The 20,318-nt window shown below is 37.0% G+C and overlaps 1 protein-coding gene across 1 annotated transcript in view; it reads right to left on the bottom strand.

Moving 5' to 3' along the window:
• Window positions 1–20,318, bottom strand: part of DCDC1 (doublecortin domain containing 1) — a 367,520-nt gene that overhangs the window by 312,850 nt on the left and 34,352 nt on the right. Inside the window, exons 3-5 of the mRNA XM_045194050.2 lie at window positions 19,571–19,724; window positions 18,934–19,096; window positions 1,107–1,312 (exon numbers count right to left, since the gene is read on the bottom strand). Of these exons, the coding sequence (XP_045049985.2) occupies window positions 1,107–1,312; window positions 18,934–19,096; window positions 19,571–19,724 (523 nt within the window). The remainder of the gene's footprint in view (window positions 1–1,106; window positions 1,313–18,933; window positions 19,097–19,570; window positions 19,725–20,318) is intronic.

Raw genomic sequence — 20,318 nt, 5'->3', positions numbered from 1 at the left:
TATTTAGTAACAAAAATTTCTAGCATCTAGTTAACTATTTGCCTGTTTCAAGCAATAATTATTTTAAAAATAATCTGCTATAACAAAATGATTTATACCTATCTTGATTTCATAATAAATATTTCCCATTAGTAAGAAAAATAATTTCTGACTATCAGATGTATAGTTATGAGTACTAAGTAAAAGAATGATAAATATTTATTGGGAACTCTATGAATGCCAGGCATTGCTGTCTCTGAGTAACACCACACTGAATCCTCATACCAATTGTATGAGATAGGCATTATTGTTATGCCATTTTTTAGATGAAGAAATTGAGGCCCAGAGAAGGTAAGTTATCCAAGGTCTCATAGTGAAAGATGAATCCAGCATTAAAGCCTAAACAATTTGGTTATATTTTAATCTCTAATAAATATTTAATAAATATTAGCATTATTATTAGGCTGCTTTAAGATTGGTTCAAAAATCCTTATCTGTCAAAAAAGGATTTTTTTCATATTCTCATTGGTTCCTCCTTTTTTAAATATAAACAATGATCTGAAAGGTATAAGCACCTTCTGAAAAACATGCATTTATGTAACAAGTAATACTTTAAAATTTGCTTTTTAAAGTGTGCTTGATCATTACATGATTTGTCTTAGGCCTATCAGATTTGCTTTTAAAAATATATATGTATACTTTAACTGAATCTTAGTTACTTGGGGCTTTACTAATTCTTTCAAGAAACAGGGGTGCTTCTAGGTCTTATTTATTTGCAGATTTGAGTTTTGAAACTAGGTTAGATTGGCTTCAATCTAAATATTGTATGAAATATTGTAACTGACTAGAATGTTTCACCAATGTAAACATAACTTTTATTAGGTGAATAATCAATTATGTTAGCCAAATTATTTCCTAAAATATTGTTGCTTTTATAAGGTAATTTATATTGTTATTACAATAAGTATACTTCTAAACGGCTGATTTTTTGTGTTCTATATAATGCCTTCTTAATATTTCAGTTTTTTACTTGACATTGATGTTTTGAAGGAAAAAACCCAGCACATTTCAAAAGCCATTAAAACTTTGAAATGTAATTTATACTCCAATCTTTGATACAGAATTACCTTTCTCATCGTTTCCTTTCCCACTGCCATCTCGCAGCCGTCGTGCCCTAGGCCGTTCTTAAAGAACAGAATTCGGACTGAGGTCTTCCCCATAAGTTTCTTCATTCTATTAGAAAGAACAGGCTTGGTTTTCGGTCTTTCGACTTCAGTAGGAAACATCAGCCCATTCATTGTCCAAGTTACTTTCTTCATTAACAGCAGATGGTCTAGAAGAGAATTTTTTTTAAAGTCAAGTCAATATTTGGCTTCAAAATTACAAATGGACACATCATACTTCCCCTCCCCTTGTTCCCTATATCATATACACTGGCCAGTCTCCATTCAGATGCTGGTTTTCTGAAATGCTACCACCAGCTTCCCACTAACCGTGACATAAGCTGTAGCAAGCTGTCTGCTCTGATAGCCTGCATAAATCATCATTTCTGAAGGGAACAGATGTTCAGGGTATGAAAGAGTAATACCACAATTTAGTCCTAATTAAAATTCACCTTAGCACGCCTCTACCACTGATCAGACGCACTGGGCTGAAAGGGTCCAGCAAAAGGGTCCAAGGTCCTTTGCTTACTACACAACAGCAGGGGCCCCGAACTTCGGTGTTCTTTAGGGTGGGGGACGCATTTTCCTCTGTAATATGATTTATTATCCATGTTGCTTTAAAGATGATGACCTCCAAATAGGAAGTAATCTTATATATAATTCTTCCCTTGTGACTAAAACAAAGGTGCCTTTTAGGGCATTTTTGGTGAGAGATTCAAACTATTTCACTAAAAATGAACATTCGTTTTCAATTAACAGTTTACTTTGACCTGTACATTTTCAAAGATGTGTACAGGAATATAACTTTCAAAACTCCCACTCATATTAGTGGGAGTGCAACTAACTTACTATGTATGACTTTGAAAATGGAAGGGTAAGAAAAGAAGGGTGGTATGCGCGTGCTAAGTTGCTGCCAGCATTCCTTTCTCTTCAAGAGGCTTCATTTCATAAGTAAATAATTTGCACCTGAGTTGTTTACTTTATTTGTGCTTTCAATTTATTTTAGATTGTATTTAATTTTCACCTAAATACAAAAATGCAATGATTGCTCTCATCTGCTTTTTATACACCCTGAGAGGAATAAAATTTATTTGCATATAACTGAAAATAGCAGCATTTGCTTACCCCAAATTTGCAAATCACACTTCTCTATTAGCACTTACCTTGAAAGCAGCATGGCCTCTTTGACCCGGAAGCAGTATTTTACACAAAATCTACTAGTGTTGATAAGAAATACAACCAAGTCATTGTAAATAATCTTCAAGTCTGAGAATGGCTACATTAAATATTCAAAAATAAAAACACTTGTCGTTCTGGCCCTCTTCTGATTTCTCGATGTCTTTCACTCACACACATACTCACACCCATGTACATACGTGCACGCATGCCCAGTAGGCAGAAATACGAGCAAAACTTGAAGAATAACTGAAACTAAATTATAGATATGCTTAAGCCTTCAAGAAGAGAAAACAACTTTTTACAGATATTCATTATTCTATCTTGTAATTTTGTAATCTAAAATTGGTAGGAACTAGGATTAGAATTATAAACTAGAAGTTAATGAGTTTCTACATGCCCTAAAGAACTTAACAGGTACTTAACTAAATATCATGCATACACATGTTCAAAACAACACTATTCACAGTGGCCAAGGTGGGAACCAAATATTCCCCAGTGAACAAATGAATAAACAAACAATATAAAAACACGAAAATACACCTACAAGCAGTGGAATATTGTTTAGCAGTGAAAGAACAGATACATGGTACAATGTGGATGAACTTCGAAACATGCTAAATCAAAGAAGGAAAACATAAAAGCTGATATGTTAATTCTTTTTATATAAAATACTCAGAAGAGACTACAGACAGATGGTTTCCAGGGGCTAGGAAAATGAGGGAACGGGAAGAAATTTAATAGGTAAGAGGTTTTATGTTGGAATGATGGAAATGTTTTGCACCTGCATAGAGGTGGTCATTGTACAACACTGTGAATGTATTAAATGCCACTGAATCGTTTGCTTTAAAATGATTAAATTTTTATGTATAGTTCATGACAATCTATAAAGGAGGAAGAGGAGAAGGAGGAAGGGGGGAACTACTAGAGCCTCTGAAAATAAAATTGGAAAATCTCTCACTGGGGAATAAAAGTTCACAAATTCTTGCAGATTGATAGGAGTTTACCCATAATCTGAATGCCCCCCAGATGCTTGGAATAGCAGAAAGGTTATAAACCTTAAATCTATGTGTGAATCTCAACTCTGTTACTTAGTGACCCTAGATGAGTTATCCCACCATACGTCTCTGAGTATCTACATCATCTACAAAGTATCTAGTGAGTACCATTCCACCCCTGATGAGACAAATATTTTATATGTTAAAATACCTAACCTGTTGAAGTTATTACTCCATAAATGTTCACTTCTTCCCCCATGTCCCTGAAATCCTATGCTGATTATGGAATATTAGAATATATTAATCATTTCATTGGTCAGGGTCCAACCAGAAAAACAGTCTACTAGGAGCACTTGAGCAGAAGGGACTGATTACAAAGAATTTGTTAGGTAGGTGATGGAAAAGACCGAGAAGCAACCAACAGACAGTGAGGCAACCCGAGGTTAGCAACAGCAGGAAACCAAGGCCAGAGGGAGGAGGTGATACAGGGGCCAAGATTTACAGAATCTTGCCCGAAAGGGCTTTTTCCCCTTTTACTACTTAGAAAAGGGCCAGGATTAGAGTGAGGTGAGTGGCGGGCCCAAAACTCAAGGCAATGCAAGTAGACGACCCTCCGAGTGAGCATCCCCTTAGATTTTGTCCCATAGGTGCTTCACTCTCTCACCCGAGTGCCAGCTGGGGTTCTATCTCTTTTATACGTAACATTCCTTAAATTCCATTCAAAATTATGCTTACTGTTAGCAAGATGCTGTTTTATATGATGTATAGGTATTGACTCATGTAGCCCTTTCAACAATTTCATGAGGCAGATAATATCATTTTCCTCGTTTCTAGGTGAGAAAACCGAGGCACAGACAACCTGCCCAGGATCTTGCAGCCAGTCCATGGCAGCACGGGATTGTGAATTCAGTTCTAGAAACTGTCCCGCTGCTCACTATGCTATTCCGTCTCTACCATGTATTTTTTGCCATTATCTCAAATTCAATGTACCTAAAATTTCACATCTTTCCACACAAATTGATACATACTTCACATTTATTTCTATTACTGCTATCCATTAGCTCAGAGAGATCTTGAACCATTAACTTCTATTAATTTCTCTTCAGCCAATTGCTTACTCAGTCAATGATATTTGTGGGGTGCGCACTCATCAACGTACCAGGGTGACAGCTGTGAACAGGACACAATAGCTTGTGCAGATCGCAGCCTCTTGGGGTGAGACAGACTGTGAAAGGTCCCTCTAAAGAGCTGACATCTGAGTAGAAAGGCCCCAGTCACAAGAAGTTAGTCATCAGCACCGACTAGTGTGGCTCAGTTGGTTGAGCATTGTCTCGCAAGGCGAAAGGTTGCCAGTTCAATTCCCAATCAGGGCACAGGCCTGGGTTGCAGGCCAGGTCCCCACTTGAGGTGCATGCAACAGGCAGCCGATCGATGCTTCCCTCACACATTGATGTTTCTCTCTCTCTCTTTCTCCCTCCCTTCCCCTCTCTCTAAAACAATATAAATAAAATCTTCAAAAAAAAGGAAGTAGTCATGACAATCTGGGAAGATCATTCCAGACAGAGTGAAAATCAAGCACAAAGTCTCTGAGGTGAGAATGAGTTTGGTGTGTGTGAGAAGAAAAAATAAAGTTTGTATGTATAAAGGGGCCAGATTGTAGAGGCCAGGATAAAGGTTTTGGATTTTATTCTGGAAGGGATGAGAAGCTATCGGACGCTCCTCAGCAGGGTACTGTATGCAGAACAGGCTACAGCAGAGTGTAGATGACACTGGTGGTGCCCTTCACCCCTCATATTCCTTTTACCTTGGGCTAATACACCCAAACTCCAGCTGCGATGAGTCCTAGCCACCAACTGCCTCACAGCTTCATCATTCTCTTGAGAACTGCCCTCGGCTGAAAGGAGCCAGCCAGCCACGTAGCCAGGAAATGCCTGTGAGGTGATGAGCTCTTTGCTCCTACTTAGAGATGCAGCCCATAGCCAGTGGCTGATGGACTGGGGGACACAGCAGCCAGTCTCCTTGCCTCAACGAGGGAACACCCTACAGCTCTTAGGGGTGTCCCCCCCCCCCAGCTATGTAGGGAGTTTCCCCTCCAGGCTGGAGCTAGATCTCAGCTCAGGACCGGGCTTGGCCAAGCTTCTTCCTCTGCTGTATGCTGCTTCCCTAACTCACGGCCAGGTTTCACCCAAGAGTATTCCCTCACTAAGTCCCTTGCACAAAACTCCCCATCTCAGGTTCTGCTTCTATGGAACCTGATCCCAGCCAGAGTTAAACAAGGGAAGCCCAACCCTCAGCTGTTTGTTCTTCACGGCGCTATTAAAAGTGTTGTCATTCCTTTCCATTCCCAGCTGGTCCCACTGGCCCATTTCTCTCTCAGCCTCCTGTCATCCATAAGAACTTCCATTTGTATTTGATCCTCCTCCATGACATCTGACGTTCTACACTCCAGTTACAGCTGAACTGTCATCGCCTGAAAAGAAAGATATTGGAGCTAGCTTTTGAAGTTTTCCACTAGTTAGTCAGCCTGTCTGTCTGTGTCAGGTGGTCAACAAAAACTTATTGGAGACCATCCTGTGTGCCAGACCATGTGCAAGGAATACGAAAAACACACCGTCCCTTTCCTTAAACTTACTTCTAACAGAAGAGTTTCTGAATAGCCTGACACTACCCAAACTTCCTGATTTTATCCTACCCTAGTTTAAAGCCGATCTGTTCATTATCCCAAGTTCATTTTTAACTTCATCTATTCACACTCAAAGCCTTCTCAAAATCTGGTTTAGCACGTTCCTTTATTGTTCCGTCCCACAACGACCTAGAGAACCTACCATATGCCAGACACTGTGCTGGGTGCTAAGGAAAGAACATAAACTCTCTGGAACTTTTATGTAAATGTTGTATAAGTATATATCCTATTTCTGCTTCCATACTTAAACCTTTAGAAGGGAGGAATCAAGCCTGTATTTCTTATTACTTTGCCCCACAGTATAAACAAGTTCACTACACGTAATATAGTTATTGGGTGTAAACTCTTCCTGTGCATTCAAATGCTCAGTTGATAGCAATTTTATTTCAGTTTTCATAACATACCAATTGTGCAAAATAAACTTGATTGCTTGTGTGTATGTGCCTACCATCTTTATTCCCTACCTCTCCCCAGAATGAACTTAAATATGACTGATCTACCACTTTGATGCTCATGGATGACCACAATGGCATAGAATTTCTCCAAGAAAAGAAGAAAACTTGCCAAGGAGAACTTCTTGGCAAACGGAGGTCTAGAAGGAGTGAAGTAGAGTAGAATAAACTCAAAGTATAGTTAAGATAAATTTTTATGTATTCCTCAAGACTTTATTTGGAAGTCACCTATCCTAGGAAGCTTTTTTCAGCTTGGACCCCCTCCTTCCTGCTCTCTGTGGAGCCGTCTACTGCTGAACTTACCGCACCGTACCATCACTGCGTGTATACTTGGCTAAGCATGCAGTGGTGCTCATTAAGTGCTGAATGAGTAAATGAATAATGCTACCTTCATTCCAACAAAACTTTACTCCAATAAAGGGAATGTACTCACAATTCCATCTAAAGATATTAACTCACTTAAAAATATGAGTCTAAAATAACAATAAATCAATTTCTAAAGTCCGAAAGAGGTTTTCCGAAAGAACTCTAAATGGACCTAGTAAAACCACATAATTAAGTAAACCTTAAAATAAATTTGAAAATATTTATAACATAAAAGATATAGTTTCTCAAAGATACTCCTACTTTCCAGATCTTTGTTGATATTGATAAACATGCAAAGACTATTGAAAATATATTAAACTTTTTATATAAGTAAAGATTTTAAGGCAACCCGTAGAGCAGCCTAATAAAATAATACCAATGATGACTAAAGTGCATTAACTAATATACTGCACAGGCAGCATAGCCTAGCGGTTAAGAACATGAAGTAGGACTTGAAGTATGCATGGAGTGGGCAAAGGAGAGAGATCTTACTCCAGATAGAGGAAACAATGGTGAAGTATATGGAACATTGGGAGGAGAGTAAACACCAAGTGATGTTGGGGATCCAGAATGAACCACCCAAATATGTGCCTCAGTGGTATGCAGATTACTTTGAGCTAAAGGTAATTTTAGCTTCAAGTTCAAGAGAGGCATATGTGCGCCCCTGGCCCCCTTAACTATTGGGGTGGCCTAAAAGTTTGCTTAGTTTTTTCTGTAAGATGGCTCTAGTAGTACGTAGTTGTCTTTAACTTCATTCAAAACAATTTTGTTTGATTGTATTGTGACAGCTGTCATATCAGCATTCGTTTAAAAAGAAACTTAGCAGAATTGGTGAAATTTTTGCAGCCATTTTAATATTGAAGATAGAAGAAGATATGCAATAATTTCACCTTATTATGCTTTATTATTTCAAGAAAGGTAAAAATGCACCTGAAATGCAAAAAACAACGTGTGCAGTGTATGGAGAAGGTGCTGTGACTGACTGAATGTGTCAAAAGTGGTTTGGGAAGTTTCTTGGTACTAGTAACATTTTGGCCAAATAACTCTTTGCTGTGGGGCTGTCTTATGCATTGGAAGATGTTTAGCAGCACCCCTGGCCTCTACCCACTAGAAGCCTGTAGCAGGAGATAGCTGACATACTCAAAATATCCAAATCAATAAAGTTATTGGTAAAAATGAAAAATGTGTCTTTTATTTTATGGGAGAAAAACACCAATATCTAGAAGAATTGGACTAAAGGGCCTTGCTCATAATGAGAGATATCAGCGATAACTTCTTTTGAATTACCCATAGAGCAGGGCAAACCTCTATTTACCGAACGTCTGTTGTCATCCTGCAGCGAGCCTTTGAAGTCCCTGAGGCGCACTACCTCATCCCTGGCTCAGGATGTCTCACATACCTCAGTCCCGCTTTCCATCTCGGAACCTCTCCTGTATGTGGGGTCTCTGAGTCCCTCGTGTGGGGGGGATTCCAGTGCCCACAATATTCAATTTGATTTTCTCTTGTCAACCTACCTCCTGTTGATTTAATTATTCAACCAGCCAAAATGAACCAGAGGAGGGAAAGGGAAGTTTGGCCCCTTCCCCACAGTGGTCAGAGATGGAGCAAGGAAGATGGGAAATAGCCAGATTAGAGCCTTATACACAACACTGAGAAGTCCCATACCCCCCAAAGCAGGTCATTACATCTTTTGTACAGGCGAGACTTTTGGAAAACATCTTCCTTGTGTTATGGCAAAATCCATTTCCTACTACAGCAACATGCCTCAAAGTGTGGGCCATGGACCTCCTATGAGAACCTGCAGGAGAACCAGGGGACCACCTTGAGCAGCACCAGGTGATTCTTCTGTACGTCACAGCTCTAGGGACATACACCTTCATATAAAGAAATGTGGTTGAGGGCAGACAAGGGTAAACATTATTACATCCATAGGTGAGAAGAAAAACAGAATCTGATACTTCCCTGCCAGCACTGAGAACCTGAGGATGTTCAGCAAAGACCTGAGTAGGTTTTGGTTCCAGTGAGGAAGAGGATTAATCTCAGGCTGGGAGGGTGGAATATAGAGTAATCAAATGATGTGGGGAGGCAGTCCGAGTATTAAAAAAGAAACTTAGTGTCATCTAAACCTACTTTAAACTTCTAGGAAAATATACTAGCCGCAGATAACAAATGCTTTCTACACCTCTGTCCTTAACTTTCCAGTCTCAAAACCCTGGCACCCTGCCCAGGGCTGAAACTCACTGGGACCTTTGTAAGAATTAGAAAACAGCCTCCCCGCCCATGCCCCATGGTGGAATTAGCTCCAGTCCTTCAGCTGCGCCCAGCCCAACTGGTGAGCAGTGCCCTGAGCCTTCCCAAAGGTCATATGGTCTCCTCTTCCTTCCAGTAATAGTTAATAAGCACCTACTGCATGCAAAGTACTGTAAGAAATACAAAGACTGAGGGGAGAGAATAGGCAGGAAGAGCACTCCTGAGAGGATGTGGTGTGGCTGAAAATCTGAGATCTATAGGTTTGTGGGAGAATCATTTACACCAGCGCTCCACTTCTGACCATTGTCTGGTCTCAGACAATCATTAGCATAACCATTAGCCTCTCTGCAATGTAATTATTCTTGGGCTGGCTTACTCTGGCCCCCTGCCAAATGGAAACATTCACAAATCTACATATGAATTTGGGGTAGGGGATTTTTAATATACTCCTTCTAAATGTCCACTCGCTGTTTGCAGGCCAGCAGGCTGCTCTAATGAGGTCTATTCTCTTGCCTCTCACCACCAACTCCTGGGGATGTGGATGGTTCACCATGGTACCTATTACATTTGGTTCTTCATTCGTCCACTGAACATTTGCTGACTACCAGGCCCCGCACTGGAAAATGATCATGAATAAGGCAGCTGTGGTTTCTTTCCTAAGCAAACTTGGTCTAGAGGAAACAAGAGACATTTATGTCACCAGCAATTACACATCTGATTACAAAAAGGGACACTGATGGGCACTCAGGTTGCTTCCAGTACTTGGCTATTGTAAATTGTGCTGCTATGAACATTGGGGTGCACAGGTTCTTTTGGATTGGTGTTTCAGGGTTCTTAGGGTGTAATCCCAGCAGCGGAATTGCTGGGTCAAAGGGCAGTTCCATTTTTAGTTTTCTGAGGAAATTCCATAGTGTTTTCCACAGTGGCCTCACCAGTCTGCATTCCCACCAACAGTGCACTAGGGTTCCCTTTTCTCTGCATCCTCTCCAACATTTGTTTGTGGATTTGTTCATGTTGGCCACTCTGACTGGTGTGAGATGGTACCTCATTGCTAAGTGAAATGAGCCAGACGGTGAGGAACAAATACCATATGATCTCACTTTTAACTGGAACATAATCAATAGAAGAAAAAAGGAAACAAAATATAACCAGAGACATGGAAGTTAAGAACAATCTAACAATAGCCAGAGGGGAGTGGGGAGGGGACAGTGAGGAGAGGGGATTACAGGAACTACTATAAAGGACACATGGACAAAACCAAGGGGGAGGGTGGAGGTGGGGGAGGGAGGACAGTTCAGCTGGGGTGGGGTGGAGGGATGGGGAGAAAAAGCACACAACTGTAATTGAGTAACAATAAAAATTAAAATTTAAAAAAAAGGGACACTGAGAATGCAGCGAGTGCTCATCCTTACTGGTGGGAGCTTCCACAGCGGGGGACTGAATACAGTGCCTGCCTATGCATGAATTTCAACAGGAGCCTTGGAGTTCCCTTCCGATAATTCTCAAATCTCTACCTTGTTGATAGTACTCTAAGCAAGTCTCTGTCTTTATATACCCAACTAACTGCCAAAGAAGGGTCCTAGTCTCACCTTATCACCTCATCTCCTCCTATCAATTTGCTGGTCACACCTAGTGGGTTCCAAGGCAATAAGGATGAGATCTATTGCAGTAAGGATGAGATCTATCCCAGGTTTTCTCTCTTCGGCATTTCTCTCTAGAAAGTTGAGAGCCCATTGGGTGAGAATGGGATTGGAGGGCTACAAACTAGTGAAGTTGTAAGGCTTAAAAAAAGGTTGGAAAATACTTCCCCAAAGGGTCATATCCCATCTGCCCATACACTTACTCTCCTGCAGCACTCAGAGAATGTTATGCTCCAACCACAGTTTATATTTGATTTTGAAAAATCCACATCCTATTTTATTTTCATGAATTTGTTTATAACCAAATCATGGAAAAGAGAAAGCACTTTCAAACTTGCTTCTGTGTTAAAAGGTCTATTAAAATATCATTACATTTCCTTAATCTACTTAAAAAAAAACCCCAAAACAAACCAATGCCTCTTATAAGATTAAATACAACTGGGTGCTTCCTGCATTGTAATTTTCTATTTTGCACATATCTGGCAAAAATGAATATTGCCTTCTTCTCTCACCAGAATAAAAACAGCAAACTTGCAACTCCAAATCTATGAGCTTATTAAAAATCTTATTTTTCAAAATGCGTTCTCTTGTAGTTGGGTAATACACTTGAAAACACATTAATGCTGACTGTCAAGTAGGTACAGTTAATGACATTAAATGTGAACGAGCACACCATTTCATGATGCAAGATGAACTTCTAAAATATAAATGCTCTGACAGTAAGAAAACACACTGCTATATTCAATTACATCATCTGCTTAAAATACAATTGCTCCTATGTTTGGTAAATAGATTAAATCCAGGTCACATTCCTGAGTTCAACTGAGTCTCTAGTCACTCTTTTTTCTCTCAACGCTTGTGTTCTTTGTTTCTGCATGTTCTTAAGTGTCATCGTTTATTGCTATAGGCGTGATGGCTGTATTTAACTAATAATGACAGTGGTTGTCATTAGATTTTAACTCAGTAACACTAGTCTGACATATCATTTGAAGTATGTCTTCAATTTAAATTTGATTAAAATTACAAACGTCCTATCTATTGTGCCAATCAAAATGTTGTCATCCTTCCCCTGAACTTTTCTATGAACTTTCGTTAAGTAAGTTATGGCAGCTTAAAGCTAAGGCTAGCCTTGGGTCATGAACATATTTTAAAATATAACTCTTGGAGTAGAACAGAGCAAGGCCATTTGGGGCTCCTTTTATAAAAGGACTTGATTTTGACTAACACCCCAGAAAAAATTCTCAAGGCAAAAAGCCCTGTGAGACTGTGAGAGTTCAAAGGCTCTAATTCAGATTTTCATACCATGCTGTACACACAAGTGCTTGGCAGGCATTTTAATTGGGTACTATGGATTTTTAAGATCTTAGATGTACCAAATACCTTTGGTAGTAAAATCAGGCACTTGTGACAACCTGTCTGAAAATATGGTGCAAATGCAATGTTGTAGGCACCTATTATACATAGGAGGCTTTTACATACACCGCCTTATTCATTCCTTATAATTATGCAATGAGGTGTATAGAATTAGGCTCAGTCTATGGATGAGGAAACTGAGGCTTAGAGAAATTACGTGAATTGCCCATCTTCACAGTGTAGTTTGCTTTCTTGGCAGTGGTGAAGAAAGTAGAGATGAATGCTTTTTGTTGCTGTTTTCTTCAATGCCACTGGCTATTCTGGGGAGGTAGGAGTGAATACAAAATTCTGGTTAATAACCCTGGGACCTTAATAGCACTTGGAATCTTAGTTATGTTTATAAAATGCTATTGTCAGTATTCTCTTTAGACTAGGGATTTATAGACAAATAATTTTCAAACAATTTATATTATTTAGAAAAACAAGACAATATCCAATAATTCTTTAATTGCATCTATTTTATAGGTAAGGACGTCAAAGCACAGATCAATCTGCCCAAGGTTATAGAAGAGACACTAGAATCTTTCAAGATCATCTGACTTCAAGTCTAGTGTTCTTTTCACTACATCATACTGCGTTTCTCATCTCTCCTAACAGATGTCTGCAAACTTCAAAATCAAATGGTTTGAAAGGCAAAACCCTCTGAACAGTTACTGTATAATATATAAATGAATTCTCAGGTAAAGTAGTTAGCAGGGTAAACAAACAATGGCCTGATAGATTTGATTTAAAGATCATTGCAAATGCCTGCATCATTTTTAAAGTTGCCTCCTTGTTTCCATGACACTACGTATTCTTATGATAGCATCCTTTTTATCCTTTACAACAGCTACTACTGTCAGTAAGTATCTTACTTAGCTCTTCATACACTTATTATCTAGTGCTCTTTCATCTCACTAGAAGCTAAGCTCCGAGGGACCTTTGTCTTGTTCACACCGTTTCCTTAAGGCTTGGTGCAGATATTTGTTGAGGAAATGATTGAATATAAATGATCTCTTTTTAATTATTCCTCTGACTCCATGGACAGGAAAAAATAATTTTTTATCTCTCACATACTCTTTCAGTCAGGGAGATATTCTGTCTTCTCTCACCCATGCAGCAAACAATTCAAGTAATGAAGACAATATTTATAACTCTTCTAAGTTAATATCCCAGTGAGAATTAAAATTTATCATATCTCACGAATAGAGGACTCATGGGCACAGACAATGGGGGGATTGACTGTGGGAGTGGGGGAGCTAGGGTAGGGAAGAGCAATGGGGAAAAAAGACTGTAACTGAACAACAATAAAAATATATAAATAAAAAATATATCATTTAGCAAAATTTATCAGAGTTCTTTGCAGATGTGAGAAAAAGACCTTACCCAAAATTCTTAGGTCAGATGTGATTCTATGAATAAAACTTTTTGGATTTCAAAAAGTTCATATGGTGTATATATATATATACACACCATATATAAAAAAGTTCACATATATATGAACTTTATATATATATATAAATAATATATGTAGAAAAAAAAATAGAGAGAGAGAGAGATCTCCATATCCTAATGGTGCATGTAACATATATTATGTAGTATGCCCAGCAAGGCTCAGGTAGCAGCCTATAATCAAACACATAAAAATGTCAAAAATTTAGATATTTCTCAATGATTTCATATTTTGACAATATAAGAAGATGCTGCCACATGTATGTTCTGGACTTTCCTATTAGCTAAGGACATTGTTTTGGAGGGGGGTCTATCTCTTGCAATTATCTTTAAATCCACATCTGTTATAGTAAGGGTACTCTGTACATTTATTATGAGGTTTAAAATTTTTGGAATCTGGAAATACAAAAATATATGCCTATAGTTTTACCCTCATTTGTAGAAATAAAAGAAGCATGTGCTATCTCAGAAGAAAATGTTTTCTCTACAGAATGTCGTTTTCCTGCTTTTGAGTATATGCAGCTATGTAGGAGACAAAATGGACTGACAAATAATCTCACCTAGTAAATACACTATTCAAACAATAAGATATCAGAGAGTTTGGGAAAGCCCACTAAACTCCTGCTGTCTCTGCCCAAGTTGAGTAGTAGTCACTTTATAGGTGAGCATCAAGAAATACCATATGATCTCACCTTTAACTGGAACATAATCAACAAAAGAAAAAAGCAAATAAAATATAACCAGAGTCACTGAAGTTAAGAACAATCTAACAATAGCCAGAGGGGAGGGGGGAAGGGGTAGTGGGAAGAAGGGTTTTCAGGAACTACTATAAAGGACACATGGACAAAACCAAGGCAGAGGGCGGAAGCAAGGGAGGGAGGTGGATTTGGCTGGGGTGGGGTAGAGGGGTGGGGAGAAAATGCAGACAACTGTAATTGAACAACAATAAAATAATTGAAAAATTGAAAAAAAAAAAAAGAAGAAGACCAGTATCAGGACAAAAGTAGCCTTTGGTGCCAGCAGCACTGTAGCATTGTCTTAAGATCCCGTAGCAAGAATAACAAGGTGCAATGTGATGTGGACAGTGGGCACTTCTTGAAACTTGTGCTTTTAATACAACCACTTAAAAATCAACAAACTCAGGAGATATATAATAGAAGAGTATATAATGTACAAAGCCAGGTTCATTACACTAATGCATTAAAAAAACAAAATATGACAGAACATTTCATTATTGATGCAGATATGAGAAAAAGTGTTATGCTGCTATTTATGATGTGTCTTGTGTGTCACGGAATTGAAATATTTCCAAATCATCAATAATTAAAATGATGAGAATCCATCATTTCACTGACATTTACTTCTACATGAAAAGATGGCCTGTTTTAAATGTGCTCACACATATTCTTGTCAATCACAAGCTGTCACAGCAAATTATTTCATTTTGTAGATCACATGACAGCAGAAAATCTCTAGGTTTAAATTTAGATCTTAGGTGTAATATCAAGAACTCTTTTCATGGATTTTTTTCAGTGACTACTTCACAATACAGTGTACGAAAGAGGTAAACTCTGATTCATAATACTCAGTTACACTTCTGGTTAGCAAACCTCAGGACTTAACTGAATCACTGTACATGATAACTCTAAAAGCCAAATAGTAGAATAGGTTAGATAGGAAAAGAACAGAATTCTAAAACTAAAAATATTTCAAAATAATCAGAAATACATACATTAAAAGTTGGACCTAATGAATTACGTCCAAACAGGTTTCCCCTCTCATCTTCTTTAAGGCATTCAAGCAACTTCAGGGGGGGAACCATTTCTTAAGCTAGGTTTCCACTGCCTAGCAGTTGCAAGGGAGCTGAACTCTAATAACCCCCATGAATCTAACCCAAGAATTTTCACTGTGCCACCATTAGGCAGAGGATTTAAGAAACTGAATACCTAAACTGCATGCTCATAAATCTGAAAACTTTTAAATGACTTTTCAAACAATTCATTAACTACACCTTCATAATTCTAGCCGAATCATTAATAAATTTTAGAATCTCCAAATGTCAGAATTATAAGACCTATTAAGACAGTTGATTATCATCAACAGTCTTTATAAAAATATCTCTATTTTCCCCCATACACTATTAATCTTTCTGCTTAAGTATTCAACTTCAAAATGCAAGAATTATTCTAATATTGCATTTTAACAGGGAATGCTTCATGTCAGTTTTGACCTTGGCCTGACCTCTACAGAAAAGCTTTGTGTTTTGAGGTATGTGATGAATAGCTCTCTGGCTTTTCCATTAAATCCTGTGCCACTGGTTGTCAACAGTGATACTCCGAAGGGGTAGTAAAGTAGTTTAAAAAATCAGAGATATTCTCTAAATTAGTTAATTAAATATTACATCAAGGCAAAAAAGAAAATCAGAGATCTTCTGCACATATATTTCTACCTTAGCAAATCTGGAAATACTTTAAGGAAGGCAATTTCATTATCTATACTGCTTTTCTAAAGAACAAGAAAACAATGAAGTATGGCTGTACAATTGCCAAAATACACATAGGCTTATTGGGCCTTCCTGTGCCAGAAATGAAGTAAACTTTCCTTTGGAGGACGCGTTTGATTCCCATTGTTGAATAGGGTTCTCGGTTTGAAGGATTTATACCTTATTTACCCAGTTTATGTTCTTTCAAGACCAAGGCTTCTCTCCCTATGCCAGGACTACACGTATAGTAGGTCCTTAATAAATATTTATTGGCCTAAATTTAAAGTTCAATAAATTGAATTTAAAATCAGAGATGAAAGAATAATGATAAAAAAGAAATCAGACTATTAGCCTCTTTTTTCACCTGTGTCTGATCTATGCCAGTACCCAGCATATAATATGTTCTCAATGAATATTTGCTGAATGAATGAAAATCAGTATATTGAAATAATGACCACTTGCTAATACAAATGCCAGTTGGTTAATTGTATATAAAATATCCATGCTCATTTAGAAAAATAAAACAGTAACACCCAATTCTGCCAATTCTTTTACCACTATCTGCCTTTAGAATGTTCAATTTTCCAACTTCTGAGAATGCTTCCTTACCCTAAATTAATCTACCAACTTCAAAGTTATTCATGCATGTTTTATTTTTATGGTACATTCAGGACAACAAGTTGACAAGTTATTGATTTATTTGTAAGACACATGCAGGAAGGGTAATTTTAACTTGATTTGAAAAAGTGTATGGGACATATATATGAAATATGTATATATATTTATATAGATGCATAACATACACACATATATTATGAAATCTCCCCACATCCCTCTCAAGTTATCTAAATCAAGTTATACATGTATATTACCGTACACATACACACATATGCATAATATTTATTTACATTTATATTCTCAATGTTCTTAAAGAAACCAAACACCAGCCATTAGGCTTATGCATGAGCTTAACTTAGATCTGAGTGGCTTTTTCCCCACTACACTTACCCCTAAGACTTTTAATAGACATGTGATATGCTAGTCTGTGTCCAAGCTCACCTACAATTTCTTTTCTCAAAAGACAAGGCACATCTGCCACCTGCTCTACTCCGTGTCCCAGCAACAACTGTCGAGCAGCATAAAGATTGATTATCAGTCAAAAACCATTGCACAACACCAGATTTTGGTGGGTTAAGCTTGCTGATCCAGCAAGAGATGGTGTGAAATTTTCAGGAGTGTGTGCCAACATTTTGGTGCTAAAAGAACAGCAGTGCATGTCACAGTGAAACACAGCCAAAGATATGCAGACAAAGCAGAGAAGTTTTTGTTCTGGACTTGGCTTTCAAAGGATAAAAGAGGAAAACACAAAATAGGAGGAAATGAGTTTGTACATTTAAAAATCATCCACCAAGCTTAGTCCTGTGTATAATATTGTTATTTTAGGCATGCACATCCAGGAAATTTTCTAAGCTTAGCTGTAAACGATTTTTATATATCTCGTCCACAATACCATTATCATATGAAAGGCAAGTTATTTCTTATTAATAAAACTTACCAAGGTTCTTAAGAAAGCACGCATTATATAAATATCTGAATATATAAAGCACTCATAGAAATATTGACCCACAAAGACTCATGCTTATATACAAGCAGATGATTAATGAATAAAAAATAAATGCAGCCATATCTAAAGTTAAAGCAAAAGCTGAAAATTACATGGGTCTGTTCTATCGTACAGGTAATTTTTACTGAGTATTGTAGCAACAAGTTTCTTTACAAGGGCAAAATTACATTGAACTTTCTATTGAATTCAATAAATTATTTATTTCCTGATGATCAAACATTATAAAAGAAAAATCTTAGTATTATTTTATATAATAACATTAATAAAGAATTTTCATCACCTCAACTGCAATGAATTCTAGGATTACTTTTCTTCTACTTCTGCAATTACTGCCTAGACTTGCCTTTAGTTCACCAGCTTTATAGCAGCTGCAGAACAAAATTACTTGTAAAAAGGTATAAAAAGCATAAGGGAGTACAGCAGTTAGATACACTAAATTTATACGCCAAAGTTGTTTCATTTAAATGTAATTACCATACACAGGATTTGATAACAGACTCTGGATATGACATGCTTGGAAGAATATTCTTAGCGTACAATCATTTATCTCTTAAAATGTATTCTTTACCACTAAAGAAAAAAAATGTTTTTTTATTTTAGAGGATCTCTACATTTCTAAAATGTTATAAATAGTACACTTTAAAAAAAAGCCTTACCTGCAAATGTGTCTAAAAATTATACATTTTTATGTTTATATTTCATATATAATTCATATTATTAAAATTTCTATTACATATATATATTTCAAGGTAAAAAAAGTCAAGCTGAAGCATTTACCTTATGAAAAATTTTACTAGGAAAATTACATGTATACCAGAATTATGTGTTCATTACTGGCCACATTTTCATAATTATGTTAGTGCCATCTGAAAAATGACCAAGAGAGTAGTAAACGAATAAATGATACTTGCAACTTTGAACTATTTTCTAAGAGAATAAATCTAATGAATTATGTCTGTTGGGTGTCACAGAAACTAAACAGTAAATTCAATAATCTGATTTAATTTATTATATTTTCACCATTTAACCTCCTGCAGGCTCCCTAATGTCTATTCAGATCTATATTAAATTAAGCACCAATGCTAATGAAGGGCAATAAACGTGGCTGTCAGTGGATTTTTCTTTCATTAACCACATTATCCTCTTACTGAGCTGTAAATGCGTAAACATTAGTTTTGTTAAACCATGCAAAAAAGACAGGATGGAAATCATTTTTTAATTGCATCCCTCAAGCAATTTACTGTATGTGGGGGTGGGAATTTCTTTTTCTTTTTACCTTTAATTTTTTTGAATGGATCTAAGAAGGGCTCTCCCACAGAAACGTAAACGTCGGCTTCATGGGGCACATCTTCAGGTTTGAGGGCTTCAGTGCCGTCTGCCAGGAACACTCGTCGCGCGGCCTTGTTCAGACGCAGCTTCTCCGTGCTCTCCTCCAGCAACTGGGAGGCAGCAAGAGGTAAGAGAAAGTGATTAACAACGAGGAACTCGTTTCCATTAAACAAAAGGTGCTAACAATCCAAACTGAAATTCGAGTCAACTGCCAGAGTTCCCTGGAGTAACTTCGCCAATACAGTTATTTTCTAGTAGTTGAAAAGGGACACATAAAAGGTAAATTGTGGCACTAAGAATATGTAATGATTGTCTCATTTTAGTCCTTAAATGTTCTGTCAGTTAAATGTTCTTATAGCTGTACAAGATATAAAGCCATTGTATTTGTTTAACTAAATATACTATTTATATATTGATGAAAAGGGAATGAAATGCCTGTGAGTTCTACGTATACATAAGCAATTGACACATTAGCAATTGCTTAGAAAAAATTTGAACATGATCAATGTCATTTTTCTATCTTTTGTATTATAAAGAGAGTAAGGGAAGAAATGAAGCACTGAAAACTTTTGAACATTAGTTACCAGGGAGATGGTTGGTGCAGTAACTTTGGCAAAAACTGTTCTAGATCCATTTTTGTAGGCTGTTACTGTAATCACTCTGGGTTGAAGTTTCTGTCTTTGAGGCATTCTAGCCCAATTCTGAACCGACTGAAATTTTGAAGAGAACTCTGCAACTCTGAAGAGGAAAAAGAAGTAGAAATTGGTGCATGTTAACTAGGAAAAACATTCCAAAAGATATTATCCTGGATATTTTTTTACAGCTATAAGCCCAAATGATTATTTGTAAGTATTCTTCAAAAAAACTTTTTATAATTGCATGTAACTACTTAAGTATTTGAAAACATTTAACATAGGATAAGTCTGCCAAACCTGTTCATGTAAAGCACATGTCAGAATAAGTCCTTTTAATTATTTTACTTATAAAGCATCACAACGCTTATTTTTAAAAATTATAGTTATAAATTCTGATAGAAAGCAAAAAAATACTAATATGGTCTTAACATTATGAAATAGTAAGTGGAGAAATGTTCTTTTTAAGTTTTCATGTTTATCAAAGTTCTTTGACTTTTTAAAAAAGATTTCAAATTCAAATAGATTATAAATAAATTTTTTATTCTAAAGTTAATTGTAATTGCTTTCATTTCAAATTGTTTGGAGGCAGTAAGAGAAGATTTCTAAGTTTTTTCTTCAGTCAAAACCAGTGTCAATACTTATAACTTTCTCAGCAAAAGTACCTGTAAATGACTAAAATGTCAAATTTTTTACTTCA

This window comes from Desmodus rotundus, chromosome 5 (genome assembly GCF_022682495.2).
Source record: "Desmodus rotundus isolate HL8 chromosome 5, HLdesRot8A.1, whole genome shotgun sequence".
NCBI classification, from domain to species: Eukaryota; Metazoa; Chordata; class Mammalia; order Chiroptera; family Phyllostomidae; genus Desmodus; species Desmodus rotundus.
Note: the sequence above shows the minus strand (reverse complement) of the source record. Positions and strands in the feature narration are given on the sequence as shown.